This window comes from Nicotiana sylvestris, chromosome 2 (genome assembly GCF_000393655.2).
Source record: "Nicotiana sylvestris chromosome 2, ASM39365v2, whole genome shotgun sequence".
NCBI classification, from domain to species: Eukaryota; Viridiplantae; Streptophyta; class Magnoliopsida; order Solanales; family Solanaceae; genus Nicotiana; species Nicotiana sylvestris.
The window spans coordinates 49554889-49582764 of NC_091058.1; the positions used below are offsets into that span (position 1 = coordinate 49554889).

Here is a 27876-nt window from a genome sequence, read left to right on the forward strand (position 1 = left end):
GGAAGACATAAGGGAAATGTAAAATGGAACCTAGCATTTGATCCATACTCTTTTACATTCTATTATTTGCACCATAAAGGTAGAGAGATAGATCAAACTGAAGTTTTGCTACCTTAAGAGCATGATCTTCTGTTTATCTCCTCTCTCTCCTTTCTCAACTTGAATAATCTTGACTAAGCATAACTTATCTTCTGTTGAACTTCGTGCCTTGACATATGCATCTTTTTTATGAATCTTTTCCCCAGTTCAGGCCCCTTCAGGTGTCACTTGATATACTACTGAATACTGTGTTTCGAGACCTTAAAAGCCTCCTTTTATTTTACCTCGATTTACGTGTGCGATCCGAGCATATATCCGGAACGCTTTTATGTGAAAATTTGATAAAAAATGCTAATTTGGCCTTTAAAATTGAATTTAAGTTGACTTCGGTCAATATTTTGGGTAAACGGATCCGGACCCATGATTTGACGGTCCTAGAGGGTCCGTAAAAAAATATGGGACTTGGGCGTATGCCCGGAATTGAATTCCGAGGTCCCAAGCCCGAGAAATAAATTTTTGAAGAAAATTGTTTAACTGAAATTTTAAGAGTTTTTGGAAATTTAAATGTATTTGAAATTGATGATATCGGGCCCGTATCTTGGTTTCCGATCCCGGTACAGGTCTTATATGGTATTTAGGTTGAGCCTGTAAAATTTGGTAAGAAACGGACTTGATATGACGTGAATCGGACCCTCGGTTGTTAAAACTTGAACTTAAGAGTTCTTGAGATTCTTCTTTGATTTTGATGCTAAATTTGTTGTTAAAAGTGTTAATTTGGCGATTTGATCGCACGAGTAAGTCCATATGATGTTTTTGAGTTAGTATGCATGTTTGGAGACCCGATGGCTCGGGTGAGTTTCAGATAGGTTTCGGAAGGTTTTTACTTATAGAAAAGTTACAGGTTTTACTGCTTTAGGTGCACAGACATTTTGTGCATCGCGATCGTGTAGTAACTCTCGCGATCGCGAAAGGGAAATTGGGATTGGGGTGGATTTGTTCTTTGCGAACGTGAAGCCACACTCGCGAACGCGGAGCATTGGGGGTTGCTCATCGCGAACACGACCGGCGTCACGCGAACGCGTAGTGTAAAAATGGAGGTGGGCTGGGGACTTGTCATTTCTGCTACGCGAACGCGTAACGTTGTCCGCGAACGCGAAGGTCAGGGAGGCTTACCCTTCGTGAACGCGTAGGCGAACTCGCGATCGCATAAGTCCACTTGTGGTAGCTCTTCGCGATAGTGACAGTGTACTCGCGAACGCGATGAACACTATCGCCCAGCACTTAAAACGGTAGCAAAGCCGGGATTTAGCCCATATTTTCATATTTTCAAAAGTAGAGAGCATTGAGGCGATTTCAAGGAACAAGTTCTTCCCCAAAGCATTGGTATATGATTCTAAACCTTTTTCTTTTGATTTCCCATTGCATTTCATCAATCTTCATCCAAAAATCTAGGATTTTTATGGTTGGAATTGAGAATTTGGGTAGAGTTAGGGCTTTTTGAATAATTGGAATTTAGACCTCGTTTTGGGGTCGGATTTTGAAAGTAATTGCATATTTGGGCTCGTGGGTGAATGAGTGATCAGGTTTTGGTCCGAACCTCGAGTTTTGACCAAGTGAGCCTGGGGTCGATTTTTGAATTATGGGGGAATATGATAAAAACCTATAATTAAACATTGAGTATGAATTCTTTAGCATTTATTGATATTGTTAAATTAATTTGGACTAGATACAAGTAATTTGGAGGCGAGTTCTAAAGGAAAAGCGGTGCTTGAGGCTTGAGTTGGCCGTGGAAGTTCGAGGTAAGTGTTTGATCTAACCTTAGCTTGAGGGAATATGTATTGTGCTTTATTTGCTACGTGCTAGTGTAGTGTACGACGTATAGGTGTAGTGACGAGTACCTATACGCTGTTGTCAAGCATGCCCGTGAGTCTTAAATTGTAATCGTTGTGTTCTTAATAAGTACTACAAATGCCTAAGTTGAAGATTCTCCATGTTGGGCAAGGATTATAATTATTCTCGTGGTATTTGTTTATTGTTGAGTATTGGTTCCAATTGAGGTTTTAATTGTGAAGTTAAATGTTGGTACAAGTTTGGTTATAGCTGATTCCCTTGCCGGGACGCATTTAATTCTTACTGATTGGTTCCCTTGCCGAGATGTGTTTATTTTCATTGTTGATTCCCTTGCCGGGATATTGTTGTTTCCTTGTCGGGATTCTTTCGTGATTGGTATTGAATTATATATTGGGATCGGGTTACACGCCGCAACAGTGATATATGATTGGATCGGGTTGCACGCCGCAACATGGAGTAATAAGGGAGGGCAGGAGGGGTCAGGTTGCACGCCGCGACAGTGAGATATGATTGGATCGGGTTGCACGCCGCAAAAGTGATATATGAGTTGGATCGGGTTGCGCGCCGCAATAATAAAGAATAGAAGTGGATATTGACTTGTTACTGTTTCCTTATTCTTACTAATGCGAACTTTAAAATGTTCTTTATGCTTTTCTCCCGAGTTACTGTTAGTACTTGACATTCCCCCCGCAGCATGTTCCCCTTCCCATCTTTAACTGCTAGTTTCCATTATTATTACTTGTCGTATATGCTTTAACTGCATAGGTTTATTTGGTAGTCTTGTCTTTGCCTCGTCAGTACTTCGCCGAGGTTAGGCTCGACACTTACCAGCACATGGGGTCGGTTGTGTTGATACTACACTCTGCACTGTGTGCAGATCTTGGTACCGAAGCTTTTGGACCTTAGAGTGGTTGCTGCCTTTAGTCCAGCGGAGACCCGAGGTAGTCCTGCAGAAGTCCGCAGGCCTTGGCGTCCCCATCTATCTTTTATATTCTGTTTTCATTTGCTTCAGAGACAGATTGTATCTTTCTTTCCAGACAACTGTTTGTAGTATTCGTAGACAATTCGTTATATTGTGACACTAGTTCTGGGTAGAGATGTATTTTGTATTTATCGTACTAGTATTCGTCTAAGTTATCAGATTTCGTCTTCTGCATTTCTTTTATTATTATTATTATTATTCCGCTGATGATCGCATGTTGATTTAAAATTGTTAAAAGGTTAAAAAGATATATAATACTCGGCTTGCCTAGTTTTCACGAGTAGGCGCCATCACGATTCCGAGGGTGGGAAGTCCGGGTCGTGACACTAGGAAAGCCATACACCTTCTATTTTAACATTTATATACATATGTAAAACATAATGTCTAAATAAAAACGTTTTATATGCACTTGTGTATTAGTATAGACACAGACAATTTTAGCATCCTAACCTTGTATACAAACAAAAGAAGAGTCCGTGAATTTTCTTTCTCTCTTGCAAAGCTCATATTAGATTGCGAAATTCTAGTGTCAGTAATCAGTTGTGCTAAAAGATCAAGCTTTTCATTGAACAGTTGCAAGATAGTTGTGAGAACTGTTAAATAAATTTTCCTATCGAGTTGGCTTGCTACTGCGAGGCCGGGATACAAGCCCATGAAGGAACTGAAGAGGATATGGAAGACTACCAGTCAGTCCAGTCTGCATTGCAAGAGTTTTGTTCTTTGATGTTCAAATCTCTTAATTTATTAGCTCTCTGCAGGTGTAAATTGCATTTTATAATGATGAATATATATGGTAGAATACTCTTATTTTATGGAAGGATACTATTAAAGCTGTGTTTGCAGGAACCATCACTTAGTAGGCGTTTGGATATAAATTGTAAAATTCCAAAAATGGTGAAAAAAAATTTCAAGTGAAAATGGTATTTGTAATTTAGATTTGTGTTTGGACGTAAAATTTAGTTTGGGTTGTTTTTGAAGTTTTGTGAGTAATTTGAGTGAAAATTTTGGAAAACAGCTTTTTGGAGTTTTTTAAATTTTTCAAATTTTTCAAAATGCATCTTCACGTGAAAATTAGAAGTTTTACGAACAAATGCTGATTTTGAAAAAAGTAAATTTTTTTTGGGAAAAAGGAAAACTTTTTTTAAGTCCAAACGGGCTCTTAGTGTGCTGCTGCCTCACAACTGACGCTGTCTATGCCTTAAAAGCTGAGAGTTAGATTTATATATGACAGAAAATCACTTAGCTCAACAAGGTCTGACCAACAAAAATTTCTTTTCCATAAGAATTTGTTGGATGTAATCCTTTTAGAAGCACACTTTTCTGGCCATTTTCTCTCATCAAGAATGTTCTTTAGGAGAATCAGCACGGTCTATAAATCTCTTATTGAGTCAACATACATAATATCTGCTACAGCACAAATGATATTTAAAAGTACAAAAAACAAGCACATCTTCTTTGCCACTTGGCATTATTGTTTACAGATGCCTAGACAACATGAAAGTGAATATATATAAACGATTAAATTGATTGAATTAAAACACATTCTTTGTATACCTTTTGCCACAGAATCTGATCTTACGGGCTACTTTGGTCGGCTAGTTTTGGAAGGGCCACATCTCTCCACCATAACATCATACAATTGCTTCCCATTAAAAATAACAGGGAAAAAATGGATTTGTCCCTCAGGTTTAGTCTGTTTCTCTTTAAAATAAACCAAAATGGGAAAATTAGGCCACCATAATTCCCAGTTCACAAATGTGGAATATTTCCATCGGTTTTTTCCACCCACAAATACATTTTCGCCTGACTCCTTGAGTTGCTCCCCAACTTTAACCTCAAGAGCTTCATCATCAAACACAAATCTGACTCTTGTTGTTTGGAATAATAGGAGTAATCCAAGAAGACCAATAGGAACAGCTGCTGCTAGATTTTCTGTATAAATTAAACCACCAGATGCTCCTAAAAGGACAATTGGGATACGGTAATCGGGGTCAGGAACAACGGTAGTAATTTCCTTCTTCTTAATTTTCCTCTCAAACAATGAGGTGATCACAGTGTGACGGATTCTTTTGAAGTTTCTGCAGGTCAGAAGAGCAATATGGCTATTAGTTATCTCTTTGCCATAGAATGAGCTCTGGAATTTGGGTCCACCTACTGCTACTCTTTGATTTGCTTTGGGTAGAGTGATGAAGGAGGAAGCAGATGCAAGAGCGCTCTCCATTGCAATGAGTGAGAGGCTGTCCAAAAGTGACCTTACTTGTAACTTTCCTATCCTTTCATTTCATCAGATATAGTTTCCAAGATCCCTTTATTTCTTTTCTGTTTCTTTTTTACTTGTGCCTTTGTAGGAATTACACCAGATAGCCACTCTAAAAGGCTAGCCACTGCGTCCTAAATTTCAGTTTTTCAGTGTAAATTTTTTGGACAAAAATGACCTGAATTGTCCTGAAGTTAAGATTTTTAATTTAAAATTTCAGGACAAAATATGTACTGGCTAATTTCTAAATAGCATTCCTGAAAATGGCTATCTTTGCACTTGCCCCTGTGCCTTTCCTTTTGGATCTTTTTGTGATTTTTTAATTTTTAGGTTGGTGGGCCTTGTATACTTCATTATGGGCCAGGTAAGAGGGAGATAGGGAGGTTCGCACAAATAGGATCTTTCACTGCCACCTTTAAATTTTAACCTCATTAAGAAAGGTTTTTGGGAAAATAGCCCTCCGCGTCAGAATTTAGAAGTATGCTCCTAGTGATCTCCAGGTTCTTAAGGTGAAACCATCAGGATTTCTGGTCAAAAATTCTAGTGATAACGATAATATGCTTATGGTGATCACCAGGACTTGCCAACCTTTTAAAAGTACCTAGCACTCTTCCCAGTATTTCAAATGCTCAAATATTGTTGATGATGGTCTGTGAAAAATGCATCAGAATTTCCCTAGAAGTTAATTCTTTGGTCTTTAAGGCAATCTCTGCCTTTTCTTGTTGAAGATCTGTTTGCAATATGCCTTTTCAGTTAGCCCTCAACATATTTTGGAGTGCAACTTTCTAGTTTGTTCTTCTGTGTCATATCTACCAAAGACTTTTAACAATAAGATAAAAAAAGAAAAACCATGGCTTTGCAAGTGCAATCAAAGAGGAAATATACAATGACTTTAATAAATTGTGATTGTGAAGTGCAATATTTCTTTACTTTATTAGACTGTACAAAAAACAAAGTTAAGAAATGGATACTAGAGCAGAAAAGCCAGGAAAACCATTAATTAATAGGTGAAGTAATGAAAGAAGCAAAGACCTCAGCAATCCAATTGTCATACTAGCATCAATCTTTAGATGACAGAATGGGATTGCAGTTCTTTAATTTTCACATTCCTGCAATATCTTTACAGTTCCAATAATCATTTTGAAACTTCAAGCTCTGTTATCTCCACAAAATTATCCACTCGTATAGTTTCAAAACCAGTTAAGATTACAGAAAACTGACAAATGAATGAAGGGAAGTAACTAAATGTTGTTGCTCCTTTGTAAAACCGCTGTCTATTAGCGCTGCTGCTGTTCTTTGCTGCAGATTGTATTTAAGTAGTGCACAGATTTCTATCTTTTGGATCCTTAAAAATTTTCTTACTCTGAATGCAGACTAATTACATTTCTCCACCTTGAGAAAAAAGAGGATCTTGAATTATCTGTCCTGGGAAATCTTGACACAACATAGCATTTCCCATCAACTAATCATCAATATCTAGCAGTGATATCTGCAAAACAAAAAGTTGCTAAAATTTAAGATGACCTAATCAAAAGCTAATATTTAAGAATAATATGAACGAGATGAAGAGAGATAATATCCCTTGAGCAGCTTTTGGAATGATCCAATATGGTAGCAACTCAATTTACGTTTAGAGCCACAAATCATTTTCATTAAGTTATTGGAAATAGTGACTTCTTTTATAACAGTCAAATCAATGTTAATTGTCTGTGCTGTTATCTATCAGGTTTCCAAATGAAGTGCATGCAGTTGTCGTGCATGCTAGACAGCAAACGTAGCACCACATTATAAGTGGAATTTGTCAATCATCATTCAGGACTGCCTTCATTAAGGTTCTTAATGATAAGTTTGAGTTGTATAATTCAAAGGACTTAATCGGATGTTAAACATTGATTGCAAGATGGTAGTGGTACTGTGTTTAATTGAATGTTAAGCAACAGTGAGTTGTACCATGTATAAACTAATAAGCTTGTACAATCCAAGAAACAGCTAGAAGGTGCACAAATCACACTTAAACAAATTATAACAACTGACACTTTGGATACTTTTTTATAGAAGTCGTGTTTTTGTCATACTCTTTGACTTACAGACAGTACCCTAACTTTAAGATAATTTCCAAAAAAATGAATCCCTCTCAATTTTTGGATGGAAAAAGTCAAGTACTTTACACATGACACATTTGTCAGCCTTTTGACAGTTCGTAGTCCATTTTCATGATTTCATCTATGAATAATTTTTGGAGGAAATAAAATCATCAATTGACTCCAAAATCTGTTGGTTACCTCTAACATGCATGCAAATTACCAGCTTACTTTCATTACTACATTAAGATGATTTAAAACTACATGTATATAAGAGGTAATGGGTAGATTTTGGAGCTAATTACAGGATCTTATCACCTCTAGAATATATTTATAGATAAAACAGATTTTGAACCCTCAAAATATCTGAAAAAATTATGCTTAAGGCACATGGCTTCTAGCTGACACAAAATTTACATTGTTAAAGGGAGGTAATGTTTTTGTGGATCATTTTTAAGCAGAGCATTATATGCTTATAGAAAAGTATAAGAAAGAATACAGGATCCTAATAAATTAGGTACCAAAAGTGCAATCGGATCAACAAATGACGTAAACCTCTACTGGAGTTAAGGGGCTGAAACAGAGGAGAAGTCAGGGATCTCTTATTGAGACTCACATTTAAAAGGCTCATCTAGAAAGAATTGTGCAAGAGGAAACTAGGTAGGTTCTGGAAATGGAAAGAGTATAAATTGGCAGAAGAACCGCAAACGTAGATATCACCACATCATTTTCGACCAATAGGGAGCTCTGACAAAGATAAAGTACAAACCTGATATATGCCACTGCTAGCAGCCAGTCTCCCCATCTAAGGCCAAGTTCATAGGAAATGTACTAGAGAGGATAGCGATTCTTGCTGAAAAAAGATGTTTACTGAAAATCTAGAGTCAAAAACTTTTTCTTCAGTGGATAAAGCTGAACATGATACTAGTAAGAAACAGCTATGTGGATCTAAGCCATGCTATAGTTGAGAATCTAATATAGTGGATCGAAGGATCTCTAACCAACAGGTAATCAAGTTTGACGAGAGGTAACTCCATAGCAGGCTCATCTTAAAACAACTGTAAAAACTGGCAACTTAAGGTAGCTGGTTACCCTTAGAAGGTATCAAGAATACATCTATGCTCCCTTTGGATCAACTAAAGCTCCACAAGACAGGGGAAAATTTGAAATCTGCTATTTCAATTTCAAGCTACAATTATCCTTATAAAGAAAATGGTAAGTTAGAGCGAAGCAAAACCATTAATATCTTCTAGCAAATATGAGATCTGCACTGGTGAAGGCGCATGTTTACTTCTATAAATGTAACATGTTTACTCGAAATCTGCATAGGTGAACAGCAAGCTTTGAACTACCATTATTTGGACATAACTTAGCTTCTCAGTGACAAGCAAGGAGATTTTAATTATGACACTTTATTGGTACTTTCATTAATTAAGTGCCAAAACCAAATTTCATACTAAATTACTTTAGATCTATCACTTGCAATAATATTTCAAATTCCAGCCATTAAAACAATCTATAATCTCATTTTCATACAGACTGAAAGGTTACCCGGAGTAGAGTCTCATCTTGAAACAGGCTTCTGAAGAAGAGCTGTCAAATAAACCTCCCCATTCTTCACACCACTAGCATCATTCTTATTTGCTACAGCCCACTTCACCTTCCTGTAGTTCAATTTCCAAATCAGGGGTTGGAAAACCTTCTCAAGATCCGCCTTTTTACTAAAGAAATGGTCCAACCATAAATACCCACCACCCCTCAACACTCTATCAACATCAAAGAACAAGAACTCCATCATTGTTAATGGAATCCACCTATTCACAGCATGGCCACATCTCACAAGATCCACAACCCCATCAAACACAGGCAGCCTCTGCTGCAAAGGCACATGTAATGGCAACAATCCCCTAAGCGCCACAGTCTCACTATAAGGGGCACCCAAATTCATAGTTGTGGTCACAACAGTAACATTTTGCAGCTTCATTTGTGCTGCAAAAGTTCCTGTACCACCACCAATATCAAGTGCCAGCCTAATCACACTTTTTGAGGACTTAGTAAGCTGGAGAAACTGTGGAATTGGGAGATCCAGATCTGATTTATAACCCAAGAATCTTGATCCCTCAACTTTCATATCAAATCCCAAGTTGGGATTTTTCTGGGACAGACAAGTAAAGCTTTTGCAAGTGTAACTGTTCCACAACAAGGCCTTTTCAGGGAGTGTAGAAAATGGGGTTTTAGGAAGTGAAGTGGGAATACTAGAAGGGGTTCTTGAAAAACATCTTCTCCTAGGAAGAGGGTGGCAACCTCTGAGGATAAGGGACTCAGCTACTGAAGAATCTGAGGGGCAACGACTAAAGGGTGTGTAGTTCATGTACTGGTAAAGCAAATCAGGATGGTCTTTACAAGAAGAAGCTATAGGTGAAAGATGGGTGTAAAGGAGGAGGTCAGAAGGGATGGAGAGTGTAGATTTCTTGGCAGCAGCAGCTGGAGGAGCAGGAGGCTGGAGGCGCGTGAGGTGGTTAATGGTGGCGCGTATGGTTTGAAGCTGGTGAAGAAGGTGGTCAGGAACAGGAGGAGCAACAGGGGGCTTCGATTGGAGATTGGAAGAGAGATGATACAAAGAAAGAATGTTGGTAGCTACCATTGCTACTAACAGAAGCAAGTTTAGACCCATTGTGAACCCCATCTTTTTGCTCCCTGCAAAAATTTTCTTGGCTGCTGATGCACTATAAAGAGTGTACAAAAGCTTAAAAAAGCAGAAAGTTTTGTGCTTTACTACTATTACAACCGACCCAGAGAGGTTAACATTAAATGAAGGATTTGTTTCTAGATCTATGAACAAAGACAGGTTCTCTGGTGTCTGAATTTGCGGGTATTTTTTCTTTTAATAATATGTGAATGTTTTGTTTGATCTGAGATGTGAGTGGGCAGTTGGGATGTAGAGTGTGGACTTGCATTTCTGAGTCAATTTGTTTACTTGGTTTTACTTCTTTTGTGTTAGTATAGTATTTTACTGTTCATATGGTCTGTGAATCTTGGTGCCTTTATTATAAAATGCTAAGTGGAGTTCTTGAAGGCACGTGAACATGGGATTCCTTTGATTTCTACTCCACATTATTGCTTGCGTCTTTCCATTTTAGTTTGTTGGGACTATTTTCTAGAGTGAACACCTACTGTTTCATCGAGTGATTTTATGGTGTGCGCCAAAAATTGACATTAATTGTGTGAGACCTCTTTTTATCGGAAAAAATTAAAAGATAGCCAGATTTATAAGTGATCATTCAAAAATAAACACAGTTTCAAAAGTAATCGAAATTTAGTCACTTTTCATATAAAGATAAATTTGAACGAAAACACTGTTCAAGATCCGGAAAAATACTCTAGTATCCAGTATAATATACTGAAAACTCTAGTATATTATACCGGAGTTTCAGTATATTATAGTGTAACTTTTCGCGAGTTGGAGTTCCTGCATAATATACTGGAAGTTCATACACATGTGCACCGATCTCCAGTATATTATGCTGGAACTTTCTGTGTTGCAGCAAAATAGTGGTTATTTTTCAATGACTTTGCAAATGCTGGCTATTTTTGAATAAACTGGCTAGCCTGTGTTATTTTAACTTTTTTATCTCACACATTTGTGGACGTATATCATATATATTTGGGTCCACAAAATTCTGAATCCACAAAGTTGTGAGACAAAAATGAAGCGTCACGCAACTAGTATATGAGGCACAAAATAAAAATTTTCGTGTTTCATGTAACTTTGTTAGGGATCATCTGGTGTCAAACCAAATTATACATGAGCTATAATCCCAAAAGGATGATACAGTGAAGAATAATCATTAAATTATTTCATATATAGTTTAACTTCTATAGATTGATAATATAAAAAGTTTTAATACATAGTACAATTTTTTTTTAAATAATTCAATTTAAATTGAATCGATAACTTTAAAAACAAGACAAGTAACGTGTTATACGAAATTCAGTTTCATTGGTAATAGACAAAATACAAGTACAAAAAGTTAAATTTATTGCTAATTCTTTGTTTTTTTTTTCTTGAATTTTTTTAAGCACAATATTTTAGTAATCAAATTCAATTTGAGTTCTAATTAAACAACTACGTTAGTATATCATTCAATCTCATTTGATTTCAGATATCAATTTAAGCTATTAGTTTTTATTTTTCGTTAATAAATTACAGTTTATTATGAATTAAGTTTTTATTAAAAGCATTAGTATGAGTGAAAGAAAAATTTAAAGATTGAGCGAAAGAAAAATAATTTGGTTCGGTTGGGTACAGCTTGGTTGCCCTACTGTTATAAACGAACCGGATACGCATATATGTGTCCCTCTTCTTCTCTTCCAATATTCCTGCAATTCACATTCGCTTGCTCAAATTCATTACTAAAAGATGGTAATCTCACATACCCCTGCTTGTTTCTCTACGTTTTCTTCATGCTCTAAACACAATTTCGGATGAATGAATATTAGCGTTTTAATCTCGAAGACTATTTATTCTGCCTAGGGCTCTCGCAGATCCAAAAATGGTTACTTCTCTTTGTTTCTCTTTCTGGGTTTATGTCAAATCCTGGTTTCTCTTCTATATTAAGTTATGAATTTTCTGGTATTTAATTGAATTTTGATGACTTTTTACCTTTTCTTTGCCATCTGAAATTTGCTAATTTTATCTGGACAAAGGGAATAAGGGACAGTTAGAGCTGCGGTTGTATGAATCTCGGTGGAAACAGTGCCTTAGTGTATTTTGGGAGTAAAGTTGGGGAAAAGATTGCATTTTTCTTTGGAATTTTTCCTTTTTCGGTTTTGGCTATAATGCATTAAGGAATTTGTTTATTGACTTTAAAATTAGTTTACCAATTCTAGTGAAACTTATTTTAATTGGACTATTGTTGGAATCAGTGGTTAATTTTGAAGCTTGAAAATGTCTGATCTTCTTTGTTGCAATTTTTGTAGGCTGACCCAGAATTAGAAGCTATCAGGCAAAGGAGAATGCAGGAGCTCATGGCTCAACAGAGCATGGTAAATAATAGTCTCTTTGTATCTATGCTTTCTGTTATTTGGGTTTGAGCCATACCTTGTCAAGATTTGAACCTTACAATATCTTCACTAACTGTAAACTTGGGCAAATAGGGAAGTCAGCAAAACCCTGACCAGCAGAAAGCCCAGGATGAAGCTAAAAGGTTCATTTTTTGTAGCTGGTTTCTTTAATATGTGGTTCATTGTTAGTATTATATTAGCTTTTGCTTTCAATGTTTGATATCAACTATAGAAGCGATTGATGTAGGGAGGCTGATGAGCGAAGGCAAATGATGCTTACTCAGATTCTGACTTCTGAAGCAAGGGCTAGAGGTAGGTGCATTTTACGAATTCTTCTCCAAATTTGATGACTTAGCCTTTATGAATTAAGTTCTCCATTTTTTTGGGTGTAATTTTGTGTTTATATTCAAATTTGTGTACATTGGTTCTTAATATGTTGGATAGAGTATCTAGTTTGTCAAAACTAAGTTTCATCGCTTTGGAATCCTAAATTTGTTACATGGTAGGAGTTTATACTTCAGACGCATCTTAAAATCTTTGAAGGTAATTACACTATTTTTGTTATGAAATATAGCTCAAAGTAACAATATAGAACAAGGAAAAACAAGTTAAGAGATAAGATACATGGGAGAGATTCTTATTTCTTCTTCAATTGTGTTATTTTTTTTTTATCTATTACAATGCCTTTATATAGGCATGAAAAGTGAAGAATCACTATTGTAAAATAGTGAGTGGAATGGCCACAATTGAGAGAAATGACCACTATTGAGTGGAATGATCACTACACAAATATGTCATTGAATATGTCACTAAGCATTTGAGAGGAAGATCATGGATCATGGGGGAGGTTATGGAGATAATGGAGAAAGTAGACATTCACTATAATTTAATTTTTCTTATAACACTCCCCCTTGGATGTCCATAAGATAATGTGCCTCGTTAAAACATTATTAGAAAAAAAACCTTATAAAAAAATCCTAGTGAAGGAAAAAGAGTACACATGTTTAGAAATACGCCTTTTGGTTGCCTCATTAAAAACCTTGCAAGGAAAACCCAGTGGGACAAAACCTTGTAAGGAAAAAAGAGTATACCGCGTATTAACTCCCCCTGATGAGAGCATCAATGCACATCATTGAGCCTTCACATCCCAATCTTGTACACTAGTTTCTTGAAGGTTGACGTCGGTAGAGATTTGGTGAACAAATCAGCCATATTATCACTTGAACAGATCTGTTGCACATTGATATCACCATTCTTTTGAAGGTCATGTGTGAAAAATAACTTTGGTGAAATGTGCTCTGTCCTATCTCCTTTTTATGAATCAAGCTATGCATGCTGCATTGTCTTCATACAAAATCGTGAGTAGTTTGTCACACTTCAAACCACATTTGTCTCGAATAAGACGTATTATAGACCTCAACCATACACATTCTTGACTTGCTTAATGAGTAGCAATTATTTTAGCATGATTAGATGAAGTAGCCACGATTGATTGCTTAGTCGATCGCCAAGATATGACAGTTCCTCCACATGTAAACACATAGCATGCTTGAGATCGAGCCTTGTGTGGGTCAGAAAAATATCCAACATCGGCATAACCAACAAGATCGGGACCGCAATCATTGCTAAAATAAGCCCATATCGGTAGTCCTTTTTAGATACCGCAATATGCGTTTGATTCCAATGTCTCCTTATAGGAGCAGAACTATATCTTGCTAAGACATTAACTGAAAAAGTTATGTCAGGCCTTAAAGTGTTAGCAAGATACATTAGTGCACCAATTGTACTAAGATATGGTACTTCAGGACCAAGAAGCTCTTTATTCTTTTCTTGAGGTCGGAACGGGTCCTTATTCACATCAAGTGATCGAACAATCATCGGAGTACTTAATGGATGTGCTCTATCATGTAAAACCGTTTCAATACCTTTTCTATGTAGGCAGATTGATAAACAAAAGTCCTATTTGCCAAATGTTTAATTTGCAAACCAAGACATAATTTTGTCTTTCCGAGATTTTTCATCTCGAATTCCTTCTTTAAATAATCAATTGCCTTTTGGAGTTCTGTAGGAGTTCCAATAAGGTTTGTGTCATCAACATATACTGCAAGTACAACAAACTCTGATGTTGTTTTCTTTGTAGAAACACATGGATATAACCTTCCTTTAACAAATACTCACTAAGGCGGTTATACCACATTCTTCCTGATTGCTTTAGACCATACAAAGATCTTTGCAATTTGATTGAAAACATTATCCGGGACTTTGAATTATGTGCGTCAGGCATTTTAATCCCTCGGGAATTTTCATGTATATCTCATTATCAAGTGAGCTGTAAAGGTAGGCTGTAACCACATCTATTAAATGCATGTCAAACTTTTTATGGCAGCAAAACTAATGAGATAACGGAACGTTATAGCATCCATAACAGGAGATTACGAACCCGTTTGGATTGGCTTAAAAAAATGGCTTTTAAGCACGTGCTTAAAAGCAACTTTTAAGTGTTGGAGCTTATTTTATAAATAAACAGTTACTCGTTTGGATAAAAGTGCTGAAGCTTAAAAAAAGCTGTTGAAGTGTTTGGCAAACAAGTGCGGGTAAGCACTTTTTCCTATTAAAGAGACAAAAATATCCTTAAAGCTGTTAACATTATAAAGGAGTTGATTACTACAATATATTTAATTATGAATTAATGCAAATAAAAAATAATTTATATTTTAACTTAATTTCAATTTAATTGATTACTTTAGATAATTTTTATAAATATAATTCTTGAATGCTCATTTTTCACCACTTTCAATCAAGTAAACTTTCATAAAATCTCAACCTATTTAAAATACCAAGTCGCTAAAGTTCAAACTCTCCATTTAACTGAAATGGAAACATAAAGTTAACTAACTGGGTAGGAATCATGAAATGTAGCTACTAATCTGATGTTGTTAATCCTCAAAACCATAACTGAAGCACTCATGCAAGACAAGTAGCTAAGTTTTCATCAACTTCTTTTGTCAACCAGTGGTATATATAAATAACAAAAACAAAAAAGAGAGAAGACGAGAGGAAATATAATTAGTATTTCTGAAGACGTTAAAGTAGTATATGAAACAGAAAAGCTTTAATTAGTATTTCAAAATGAAGATGTAGCAGAGATGAAGAGGATTTGAGGAACGACAGTCTTCAAAGTGAAGGAAATAGGAGAAGTACAATGTTTTAGTAGGTTTTATTTGACCGAGGATAATTTTGGTATTATAAAAACTTATTAGGGACAAGAGAGTAATTTTATTGGTCAAACTAAAATGGCTTTTAAGCCAAAATGGAAAAAGTTGGGGTCATCCAACTTGTTGCTTTTGGCTTTTTTTTTAAGCATTTTTTAAGCAGTTTTTTTGTTTGCCAAACACTCCAAAAATTTAAAAAGTGCTCTCTACGTCTCTTCATAATCGGCACCGGGCTTTTGTGAAAATCCTTGTGCAACAAGGCGTGCCTTATATCTTTGTACCTCATATTTCTCATTCCTTTTACGTACAAAGACCCATTTATAGCCAACAGGCTTAACACCATTAGGTGTTTTGACTACAAACCTAAAAACTTCACGTTTCACAAGTGAATCCAACTCAGATTGGATTGCTTCTTGCCATTTTGGCCAATCACGTCTTTGTCGGCATTCTCCAACAGATTGAGGTTCAAGATCCTCATTATCTTGCATAATGCTAGATGCAACATTGTATGCAAAGAATAATCCACCACTATATTCAATCGGTTCAAATCTGTCTCAATATCGATTGGGTTTATTGATAGTTCCTTATTTTCTTGAGTCTCAGGCTCATTGATTTCCTCATGAATCTCGGGATTGGTTAAATCATGGGTTTCTTTATAAGACTCATTCGTAGTGTCATTTTGATCATTATCTATGCCATGCTTTAGGCGTGCTTTAGGCGTGCTTTTGATTCATTAGCTATGACACTAGAAGATTGTCCAACAGGAACATCAATACGGATTGGAACATTCTCTGTAAGGATATGTGATTTCGTTTTCCTTTTCAGATCTATAAATGCATCTGGCATTTGATTTGCTATTTTCTGCAAATGGATAATCTTTTGCACCTCTTTTTTACAAATAGAGGCACGTGGATCAAGATGAGATAATGATGGATTTTTTCACAAAATTTCCCATTTGGTTTCACCCATTTCTCCCCCTAATTTTGGAAAAAATGACTCATTAGCTTATAACAATGGCCACTATTGGAAAAAATGGCCACTATTTAGTCGAATGACCACTATTGAGAGAAATGGCCACTATTGAGTAGAATGGTCACTACATAAATATGTCATTAAGCATTTGAGAGGAAGATCATGGGGGAGATAATGGAGAAGAGTAGACATCCGCCGTAATTTAATTTTTCTTATAACAATTTTAATAATAAAGCATCTTTTTTTTTTTATTTTAGATGTAGAATCTGACTTTCAATTCAGATGCAGCGTATATTGCTTAAACATTTTTGACCTTGTAACTAGAACATATATGATGCAACAGAGCGCCATATATTGTTTCTTAGTTTCCATGTGAATATGATTTGACGGTTTCTAAGGTGCGGCTTGAGGCTTGCCTCAATGCAAGGCATCATAAAATTGTCCTGGGGGATAGGGGAAATTGAGAGTTAGTCCAGATTTTGCGGAAAACCAAATTGTCCCAATTTTCCTTTTCACTTTCCTATACAATAAGCAGCTTTTGACTTTACGGATTAGCAATAAAGAATGTATGTTGTGGTGTTTCCTGAGGGAAAAGTGTATTTTTGATTTTGAAGAATGCTTAGAGAAAAAGCTGTATTATGATGACTAAAAATCAGTCTGGTGTTACTTTTTTGTGGTATATGCCATATAGTAAACTTTTCATTTTCACGTAAGGTATTATTCTGTGCTGACCTAAGCAGTGTTTTTAAAGCAAAAGAGCAAAAATATCCGTGAGGCTTGAATCGAAACGTGAGAATTGAAACCTGACATATAAATTTAGTACTTTAATAATCAAATCACAATTAAATTAATTAATTTCAGCATCCAATATTCAGTAATGTCGATATTGATCCAACTACTCAAAGTTGAGATTAAAATAATTGACCCGTTTTCGATGGGATCACTAGTTTGAAGCGCATGCCTTCACCCATGAAGTGATGACTCCTCACTTTCCATCGCTTAATCGCTTTAAGCGACACAAGCGATGGCTTTTGATAACTATGTGGCCTAAGTGAAAGTGGAATTCAATTTGGTGCTGGAGGAATATTTGATTAAGTCTAATATCAATTCTCCATGCTCTATTTATCTGCAAGCAAGTATATTGGGTTTTGCAAGTTCATTTTGTCAAGTTGAAAATTGAAACTATAATCCAAGCTATGTCGGGGCTTAACAAGTAAGAGAATTTCGCTTATGGCAATATAATCAGAGTATGGATCAATGCACCTAAGTATGTGGCCAAGTGATAAAGTGGGTTGAGAACCATGAGGTCTCAGGTTCAAATTCCAGCGGAGGCGAAAACGATAGGTGATTTCTTTCCTCTGTCCAAGCCTTGGTGGATAGTAGGGGTGTTCATAAAAACCCGAAAAATCGAACCAAACCGAAAACCGAACCAAATCGACCAAAAAAATCGGTACTTTTTAGGTTTGGTTTGGTTTGGTTTTGGTTTTGAATTTTAAAAACTGATCAAATTTGGTTTGATTTTGGTTTTAATCAAAAAATAACCGGAAAAAATCGAACAAAACGATAAAAGTAGCTATTTTAATTTATTATTACACCTATATATATGTATATTTTTATATAATTTTTTTAAAATTTTATTGTACATATTAGTTGTTTATATTTTTAGTTTAGTTCTTTGCTATTATAATAGTCTAATTTTTTTGCATTTGTATTCTAGATTGATTGGTAGTTTTATTTTAATCAAAAAATAACCGAAAAAATCGATCCAAACGATAAAAGTAGCTATTTTAATTTATTATTACACCTATATATATGTATATTTTATATAATTTTTTTAAAATTTTATGGTACATATTAGTTGTTTATATTTTCAGTTTAGTTCTTTGCTATTATAATAATCTAATTTTTGCATTTATATTCTAGATTGATTGGTAGTTTTATTTTACTAAGTACAAGAATTTATTTCATGTTAAATATAATCGATTTTTAATTGAATACTTAAATTATTTCACTATTTGATTCAATTATCATCAATATATCTAGGTAAATGATAGATTTCTCAAAGAACAATTGGTTTGATAGTGTTATATTCAAAATGTAGTCGCCGGAATATGTGTTGGGTAGTGTATGTCTCATATTTAAGAGGAAAAAACCGATAGATAAATAACCGAAAAAACCGAATCGATAAAAAACCGACTTAATTGGTTTAGTTTGGTTCCAATATTTGAAGAACCGACTTACTTGGTTTGGTTTTTTTTTAGTGAAAAACCGACTCAAACCGAACCATGAACACCCCTAGCGGATAGAGCTAATTGGTACTTGTGCTGGTAGGAGGTAACGGGTACCCGTTAGAATTAGTTGAGGTGCGTGCAAGCTGGCCTTGTCACAACGGTTATCAAAAAAAGAAAAGAAAAGTAGAGAGTATGGATCAATATCTAGATTTCTTGTATCTGCTGGGAGGGAACATGTAGCTTAGTTTGATTGAGTTTGATTAGTCATGTACTATTTATGATCTTGGTACTTTGTTAATAAAACTTTACCTTATAAAAAAGTGTCGGTCATCCTCTACATATTAAGAGCTCCTTCATCATCAGTGATGCATATTTGTTACCTCGAAGTGCCCCTTCTAAGAGAAAACTAATGGATATGCTTACATCCTTTCTTATCTAATGATCTAGTGTAATAGTTCTTGGCCAAAGAAATTAGTTATTCGCCCTTATTCTGTTAAGTAGGTGTTCTATATAGTTGATTAGTTGCTCTAATTGGCAAGGCATTATGACTAGAAAAGTTGGTGGGTCTTTGCTCTTTCATTTTCAAGTACTTGCTTTAACAAACAATGAAGCAGGTCTACCTTTTCAAGTCCTGTTAATGTTTCATGTCTATTTTGTTGTTCTTTGACAATTTACCTAATTCCATTGATTTTATTACGAGTTACTGGTTCCCTATGTTCTTCTTACTCTTATCATATAACCTGTGGCCTGAATTTCATTTTTGTATGAGCAGTTGCTCGAATTGCTCTTGTGAAGCCTGACAAGGCCAGAGGAGTGGAAGATGTTATACTCAGAGCTGCTCAGTATGGGCAGATCACAGAAAAGGTAAGTTTTGTTTTTCTTTACTTCTTTGGCAAAATACATAGATAGCCCCTCAAACTTGTCAAAAACTTTTGTTTAGACACCTCAAGTCAGGCCCATGACCCCTTGGCCACTAGACGTGCGTAAAATGTGCCTAATAGACACGTTTTTGCTGAATATGGCAGCTCGTGTATTTCTCACTCGTTTTGAGTGCGGTTTGCTTGAAAATATGAATTTTTTATCTGGAAAAGTTGAATTTCCGGTTACTACATGTGTTTTCAGCCAGTTTTAGCTCATTGTCTTCTTATTTTTCTTCCTGCAAACCCATACCAGATTCAAACCTCAAAAATCTCCTCTTCCTTATTCAAACTCATACAAGATTTAAACCCCAAAGTGTAGAACTCCAAATCGGAGGAGAGCAACATGGGTTGAATTTTACTCACTATCATCTTTATTCTAAACTTTCATCTTCTAAAACACCATGGCTTTCATTCTCTCAGTTTTCCCCCTCAACATGCCAGCTACCACCACGTACCTTACTCTCTTTCCACTTGCACAAACACACTACATGGCTCTCTGTAAGATATCACACACCAGTAGGCACACACACTCACTTGAATCATCCACAACACTAGACCTACCTTTTTCATCTCAAGGATAATCACCAGATGATTCATCTGGTCTCACAGTCACCACACATACAAGGAATTACCTCACATCCTCCACCACCTGCGTAAGGTAAAACCACTTGAAATCTTTCCTAGCCTAAGAAACATAGTTAGTTACTGTAGCTGGTAACCTTCTCAAATTTTAAGAATCCTTAGTGAAGTAAGAGCTATATGTTGACGGGTATGAGTACCCAGGATCTGGAATCATAAAACTGATGTGCCACATCTAACCCTTCTTCACGGAGAACAAATTCACTCCCTCACGAACATTCTTCACATTAGAATACCTTCGCTTCATTTTCCCAAGAGTGAAAAAGAAGCAGCTTAGTTACGTGTATTTTCTTAACTTTTTTTTAACAGACGCATGTCTCTTTTTTATTGGTTTACAGCTTAATACTACAAATGTTTTGTTTATTTGACTTGCTGATCTTAAAGGGCTTAATAGGCACATATCTGACTACATAAGGTGTTCAATAGATCATGACCTCTGTTGAAGTCTTAAAAGGAAATTCTTTAACAAGCTGATGGGCTGTTTGTGTATTCCACCTACTTCTTTTCTTTAACCTTTTCCTTTTATCTGGTTATTGTATGGTTGCCCTTACTGCTTTGCTTGGAATGATTTTACTTTTTGTAGGTTTCTGAGGAGAAACTTATACAATTACTTGAACAAATTAACACCCAAACTACAAAGCAAACGAAAGTAACAGTAAGTCGCTCTTCTGCTCTGATTTTTTATCCTTTTCCATTCATAAAGCAGAACCTGAATCTTCTTGCGTATTTGTTCTGTCCCCTTCCCAGATCCAGAGGCGCCGGAATGTTCTTGAGGACGACGATTAGAGTGCTACAAGATATGGCAGGCTTGATTATATAGTGCTGTATTTGTAGTTTATATGAGACATGATTGCGGTTTGCACTTTGCAATGTACACTCACAAAGTTTATCAACCTCTTGGCTATTTTAGTATTGTGTTGATATGATTGAGTCCTGTTTTCCAGGTTGAGATTGCTTCTCGTGTAATAGTTGTCAAGAGAGAAATAGAATGGGCTTAGAGCCCGTTTGGGTTAGCTTATTAAAAGTTTGTTAATGACATCAAGTGCTAAAATGAGTAGCTGCATATTTGAATGGAAGTGATGTAGCGGATAATAAGCAGACTTGGCGTTTTTAGTTGGGCATCACCTCACCTTTCACCCCCGAGTACTCTCTCCAATCATGAGGGCCGTTTGGCCAAAACCCCACCTAGTATCTCCAGATTCATTTTTCTTCAGAAGTCCTTCATTTTAAATAAACAATTATGCTTCAACTTTATGCAATTTAGGGTCGACTTTATGAGTTCTTATGATTATTTGTATTGCGCTATTTAAGCATTTCATTTTCGATTATAAATATGCAAGGGTATCTATCACATCTGTTACATGAACTAAACCAGAATTACAGTACAGTATTTCATTAGATAATAATATATTTGGTGTACTCAACCCTCGGACCAAAGAAACATGAAATTCTTAAAATTGCCTTCGCCTCAACACAGATGAATATTTTTATTTTTATTATTTTTAAAATACCTCTTACTAGAGGTGCTTTATCTCATCCAGAATTCAAGCGAGGGCAGCAATCAAAATTGAGAATTTTAAAATAAAAAATTGATACCTTACACAAGTTTTGATCTAAAAGAGTGGATGATATTTTGTGGACCTAGGGATAATGCAAGGCGTTGTCAATATTGACAGAGCTGCTCCGATTTCGTTTTTTTTTTTCTTCTTAATTTGGTAATTGCTTTTGTCTTTTAAGTTGTACCCATCAAAAGGTTGACGTTTTCCCAGACTATAATTATCCTTTGTTTGGTCCCGAGAAACTTACAAAATGGAGAGTACAAATATAGTAAAGTAATTCATCTGTCTTACTTTACATTAGTTTGTGAGAAACTAATTTGATAGAAATCACATCAAAAAATTTGAGTCATTAAAGGAATTTGAATTATTATACATAACTGTTTTTATGTTTGGTTATAAGGGATTTATATTCGAGTCTTTCTCATATGATTTATACGCCTGAGGATGATTGTTACAATATTAGGAAATTAAAGGGTGTTCCCAATGGAGTTTGTTTTATTCAGTTAGCAGTCGTTTGGTAAGATGCATTAGAAAAAATAATGTATGCATTAGCTTTTGGTATTACTAATCCCTTGTTTGGTACACTTTTTCAACCTATATACTACTAATGCAAGCATTAATTGTACAACATATTTGGTATTATCCTATGTATTACTAATACATAGCAATACCAAGGCTATTAATGCATGCATTAACATTGATAAAGACAAAATTATCCTTAAAGCTAAAGAATATGGAGCCATTTTTGTAAACAACTAATTTTCTTAAAAATTATACAATGTATTTTAATTTCTAATACACCACACCAAATAATGGATAAAAAATAATCTTTGCATAACTAATACTTAAGCATACATTACTAATCCACTTTTTTCTGGAAGACTCTGTTTGTGTTACTGATCGTAATAGTTGACTAATTATCATTTGCTATCAGACAAGTACTGTTTTAATTAATTTAATCATTGGATGTAATTGGCGAGAGGTAAGGATAATTTGCAGAAGTGTCATTTTCAGGAAACGGTGGCTTAGCAAAAAATGATTTTGAAACGTTTTTGGTTCACTACTTGTACTTGGACATGGGAATAGGCTGGAAACCGTGTCTTCACACTGTTTTGTTTTCAGCTCTCAGTTTATGTTTATGTTTATGGGCCAATAGTTCTTTGAATTTAACAAATTAAAAATGACTTTTAATATATTTCAAAAGTATCGTCCGAATTTTTAAACTTTAGAAATTTATATGGATGTTTTGAAGATCTTACAATATGAATGTCATGTAACTTGAGATGTGATATTAATAGTCTCTTTGACCAAGCTGGAAAAATTAACTTATTTTGATAAAATACCTTTTTCAAAAGTACTTTTGGTGAAAATAGTTTGTGTGTAAGCAGCAATTAGTGTTTGACTAAGCTTTTAAAAAGTATTTCTAAGTGTATTTTTCTCAAAAGTATTTTTCGAAAAAGTGTTTATGTGAAGAAGCTATTTTTTCTGTTTCTCTTCAAAAGTATTTTTTTTTCCTCTAAAAGTTTGGCCAAACACTTTAACTTTGAAGGAAAAGTATTTTTTTTTTTCCGGCTTGAAGAAGCTTGACCAAACAAGTTATAAATTGATAGCTGAACAATATTTAATTGAAGTTGAAATCGTAAGCCTAAATTTCGACGTTATTCTAAATTTTCTGCCATCTAGGACAAAGGAGAAATTGGAGGCCAGGTACTCATTTCTTCCATCATTTATCACTATTGACATGTTTGGAAATCTTGGTGCCTTCCGTGTTTTTTTGTACCCCTAATCTTAGGTTACTACTTGCTGTTGTCTTGTATTTTGGTTTATTATTTTTTGCTAGTTTCCTATTTTTACTTTGGTTGTCAGATCGATTTGCTTGTTATTGCCTCTCTCCTCTCTTCTTCTTGAGTCGGGGGTCTTCCGGAAACAACCTCTTTGCCTTTTTAAATGTAGAAGTAAGGTCAGCGTATACTTTACCCTTTTCAGACCCCACTTGTGAGACTAAATTGGTACGTTGTTGTTGACATGTTTGGAAATCAAGGGAATTATTTGAACACATTTTACAGAAATGCCAATTAGTACTTCCTCTATCTCAATTAATATGAAAGGGCTCGGAGTACAGTCGGATCAAATTATTTAATTTTATTATTATGAGTTCAAAAGTAGATTCTTTATGTTTTTAAAACAAAATTTATATTTAAAAATTACTATATGAAAAGCACTATAAATCTATATAGTTAATAAATAAAATATTTAAAAAGAATTGCAAAAATTATAGACAATGAAAAAGCTATATTTAATTCCACAAATAGTAACACCATCATATAAAATATCAAACACATCACCATGAATGGGTATTTATACAGACATAAGGGACATTATCGATATGTAGTCAATTGCAATATTCAGCATAGAATACATTTGACGTATGTGTTTTGGTAATGTAAGATAGTTGCCAGTTCTTTAAAAAAAGTCATAGCCAATTATGTTACTTTAATATGCAAAACACATTATTATTATTATTATATTTAATTATGTATTATTAATTAGTCTATTTTTGCACCCTTTAAGTCAAAATTATTCTGTTGACAGCTAAACTATGTCAGTGGCATCTTATTTAAATAATGAGAACCCCCAGATTGTCCTAAATGTTTCACCTAAACATTAATTAGGAGTTTATTCCATGTGGCTCAATCATATAGCTTCAACTTTATTGGAACAGCTCAACCATGGACAAGTCCTGGTTCATCTAGTATTCCTACAGGTAAAGGATAATCCAGATAATTTGGTCCTTTTATTTGATTGTACTGTCCGTGGGACTCTCTTGTACCTATCTTTCCTACTTGAGTTATATATAAACAATTATATTATGTACTGCATATAGTGTGAGAGAAATATTAATGTTGTTTGGCTCAAGTTATGTACTTCTTTCGTTTCAATTTAGATGATGTGGTTTAGCTTGGTACAAAATTTAAAAAAAGAAGAAGAAGATATTAAATATGTCATTTTAAAAGCTTAAGGGGCAAAAGAATTATGGGGCCATAATATTTGTCCGACTATAAAAGCTTCTCATTAAGGGTAAAATGGTAAAATGAAAAGCTTAAAGTTAAATCGTTTCTAAATATAGAAATGGGGTATTCTTTTTTAAACGTACTAATAAGGAAAGTGTGTCATGTAAATTAAAAAGAAAGGAGTATGTTATTTACTATCATAATTAGTTGGGATTGGAATCTGGTAAAGTTGTGTCACGGCTTGAAACCATGAGAGCACCCTTGCATTAGGGTAGGTTGTCTACATCACACTCTGTGGGTGCAACCCTTTCTTAGAACCGGTGTAAATGCGATATGTTTTATACATCGGACTGTCTTTTTTTTAAGTAGAATTTTCACAAAGCACTATAGTTTAGAATCTAATAACTATAATTTGTCTAATTACCATTCATAGCTACTGTTCAATTGTTACTAATTTGTATCACTTGTATTCAAACGCGCAACAAATACAACATGTGTCAACTGTATTAGTTCGCTCAACGAATGTCTGTATCAACTGTATTTATTCGCGCAATTATATTCATTCGTGCAACGAATACAATATGTATCAACTGTAACCAATGCACGAATACAATATGTATAAATTGTAACCAAGTCGAAATACAAGAGGGTATACAAAGGGTACAACTTGTATCAAGTGTATACAAAGGTATATACATACAAAGGATAAACTTGTATCGGCTATATTTGTTCTCACAGCGAATACAATTAAGGTGAAATAATTAATCTCTTATTTTATAAATTTGTTATAAAATTTAAATATAGCTACAAATAGTAGATTGGCTAAAAGTATAGTTACGAATGGTAAATACAATATAAATATTTAATGTGTCTGCGTAATTTTTACTTTTTAAATTTGTTGGGACTAATAGCTAAAATCCAAGAAGAGCGCGTGGATGTGGCAACCAGACATGACGTCTTTTGTAAAGTTCAGTGAAAGTACGAAATTACGAATTAATGGAAACGAAAAAAGATAGCCGCAAAACTTATGACTGAATCAAAACAATTATGGAAAAGATTGTAAAATAAGGCCGCGTTTGGGTGCGAAAATAAGTCATGGGACAAAAAGAGCATACAACTACTTTCCCCAAATATATAGGTACCGCCTTGCAATCCAGCCGTCCACCTCCAAATTGCGTTTTGTTTGCAAAAACACAAAATTGTTGTATTTTCTTCCTTTTGGGAGACTACGGAAATGTGAGATAGAAATCTAAAACGCAAGTATAGTGTTTGAAGGAAAATACGCCACGCATTATTTATACTAAGCAAATGAATACAAAACGATTGATGTAAAATATGGTATCACTTAATAATGATTAGGAAGAGGAGCCTTAATGTAATTGGTAAAATTATTGTATGTGACCAGAAGGTTACGAATTTGAGCCGTGAAAACAGCTTCTTGCAAAAATACAGGGTAAATTTGCGTACGATAGACCCTTGTGGTCCGACTTTTCTCCGGACTCCGCCCATAGCGGGAACTTAGTGCACTTGACTGCCTTTTAAAAAAAAATAATGATTAGATGATACATATTTAAATTTTTGACTTTTATAATTATATTTATTAGTATAGTATAAACACCAACTAAGTATTTCTCATGTTTGATTATAAATTACTTTTATTGTTATTATCTTTTTCTTCTAAATTGTTGGGATGCGGAAAATTGGAGATGGTAAAGAATGGAGACATTTTGAAAAGGTAACATTTTCCTCTCGTCCGAAAAGTATGTTCAACTACCTTTCGCAGAATGGTAGTTTAGCATAAAGCCATGTCAAAAATGATAAGTTTTGAAAAATTAAAAGAGCGACACAATATGGTATGTCACACCTCCTTTTTCCGCCCCGCGAGGGCGCAAAGGAGTTTCTTCCAATTAAAGGACAATCGAAGCGGAATTGGTTTAATTATTTCAGAGTCGCCACTTGGGAGATTTAGGGTGTCCCAAGTCACCAATTTTAATCCCGAATCGAGGAAAAGAATGACTCTATATTACAGTCTGCGTACCAAAAATCCGGATAAGGAATTCTGTTAACCCGGGAGAAGGTGTTAGGCATTCCCGAGTTCCGTGGTTCTAGCACGGTCGCTCAACTGTTATATTTGGCTTATTTATCTGATTTTAAATACAATATGAACTTATGTGCAAATTTTATCTTTCAACCGCTTTTATCATTTACTGTTATTTTTATCAAGAATTGCAACGTTATAAAATGTATCTCGAACCGCGTTACAATCAATGTACCCGTGGTCATCGACACACTTTGACTCCGTTGAGATTTGGATTTGGGTCACATCAATGTGCACCCGAGTTTAAGCAAATTAAATTATTAAAGACGCGCTTAAAGCGACTAGCATATTTATTTTGGGTAGGACCGTGGAATTTTACTAAAACGGTCCATCCCGAAGTCTAAACAATTTTAAAGCAGATGTTTACTGAGGGCCCCGCAATTTGGCGAGGCTCATCTCATTCTTGTTTTTAAAAGGAATTTGCGATGTCATGGACGTGCATTCCGAACCACGTCACAATCAATGTACCCGTGATTAGAAACACATTTCGAATCCGTCGAGATTTGGATTTGGGTCACATAAATGCGCACCCGAATTTAAGAAGGTAAAATTATTAGGTACGCGCTTAAAGAGAATATCGCGTTATTATTCTGGGAAGGTCGTGAGATTTGCTAAACGACCCACCTTGGGGACTGAATGCTTCAATATATACATTTAACGAGGGCCCCGCAATTTGTACGTTTTTCTTTATTTTTGTCGAGGCTCATCTCGTCCTTATTTTACAAGGATATCCTATAGCAACTACGTTTCTTGTTGCGTTTGTCTCTACTAGTTGAAAACAGTATATAGTCCTAGTTAATTATGTACTTGCAAGTTATCTATAACAACATTCAGAAAAGCTTGAAAATCAGAAATGAAGTTGCGTGTACAGTCAGCCGAACAAATAATCACGGGCCCAAATCCAGCCCATGCGTAATAGGCCAGACCTGGGCCACTGCTCGTTCGATGCGGGCCCGCCTG

At 35.2% G+C, this 27876-nt stretch overlaps 2 protein-coding genes across 5 annotated transcripts; one reads left to right on the forward strand and one right to left on the reverse strand.

Moving 5' to 3' along the window:
* Positions 1-6100: 6100 nt before the first annotated feature.
* LOC104235198 (probable methyltransferase At1g29790) lies at positions 6101-10278 on the reverse strand. 3 transcript variants are annotated; one of them, XR_713141.2, is made up of 3 exons: positions 8762-10278; positions 7980-8063; positions 6101-6618 (listed from the first exon to the last, which is right to left on the reverse strand). XR_713141.2 is itself a non-coding variant. In XM_009788915.2 (2 exons), exon 1 carries the CDS (start codon positions 9894-9896, stop codon positions 8775-8777), a length of 1122 nt encoding a protein of 373 aa, XP_009787217.1. In that variant the 5' UTR covers positions 9897-10278; the 3' UTR covers positions 6101-6618; positions 8762-8774. The 3 variants fall into 3 exon arrangements, 1 of the variants encoding a protein (XP_009787217.1); XR_713139.2 differs by having other exon boundaries at positions 7980-8080; XM_009788915.2 differs by lacking the exon at positions 7980-8063.
* A 1197-nt stretch (positions 10279-11475) lies between these two features.
* Positions 11476-21324, forward strand: LOC104235191 (uncharacterized). Of its 2 annotated transcripts, none has more exons than XM_009788899.2 (7): positions 11476-11633; positions 12191-12256; positions 12368-12417; positions 12522-12586; positions 19462-19553; positions 20832-20903; positions 20996-21324. In XM_009788899.2, exons 1-7 carry the CDS (start codon positions 11631-11633, stop codon positions 21032-21034), a joined length of 387 nt encoding a protein of 128 aa, XP_009787201.1. In that variant the 5' UTR covers positions 11476-11630; the 3' UTR covers positions 21035-21324. The 2 variants fall into 2 exon arrangements, with proteins under 2 accessions (XP_009787201.1, XP_009787209.1); XM_009788907.2 differs by lacking the exon at positions 11476-11633 and adding an exon at positions 11656-11766.
* The last annotated feature ends 6552 nt before the right edge of the window (positions 21325-27876 follow it).

What these genes read in the sequence shown, in the direction of transcription:
- LOC104235191 (XM_009788899.2), top strand. An exon ending in GCCCAGGATGAAGCTAAAAG is followed by an intron (nt 12,418 to 12,521) that starts GTTCATTTTTTG and finishes CGATTGATGTAG; the next exon opens with GGAGGCTGATGAGCGAAGGC. An exon ending in ATGGGCAGATCACAGAAAAG is followed by an intron (nt 19,554 to 20,831) that starts GTAAGTTTTGTT and finishes TACTTTTTGTAG; the next exon opens with GTTTCTGAGGAGAAACTTAT.
- LOC104235198 (XM_009788915.2), bottom strand. Translation starts at nt 9,896, where the DNA reads ATGGGGTTCACAATGGGTCTAAACTTGCTTCTGTTAGTAGCAATGGTA.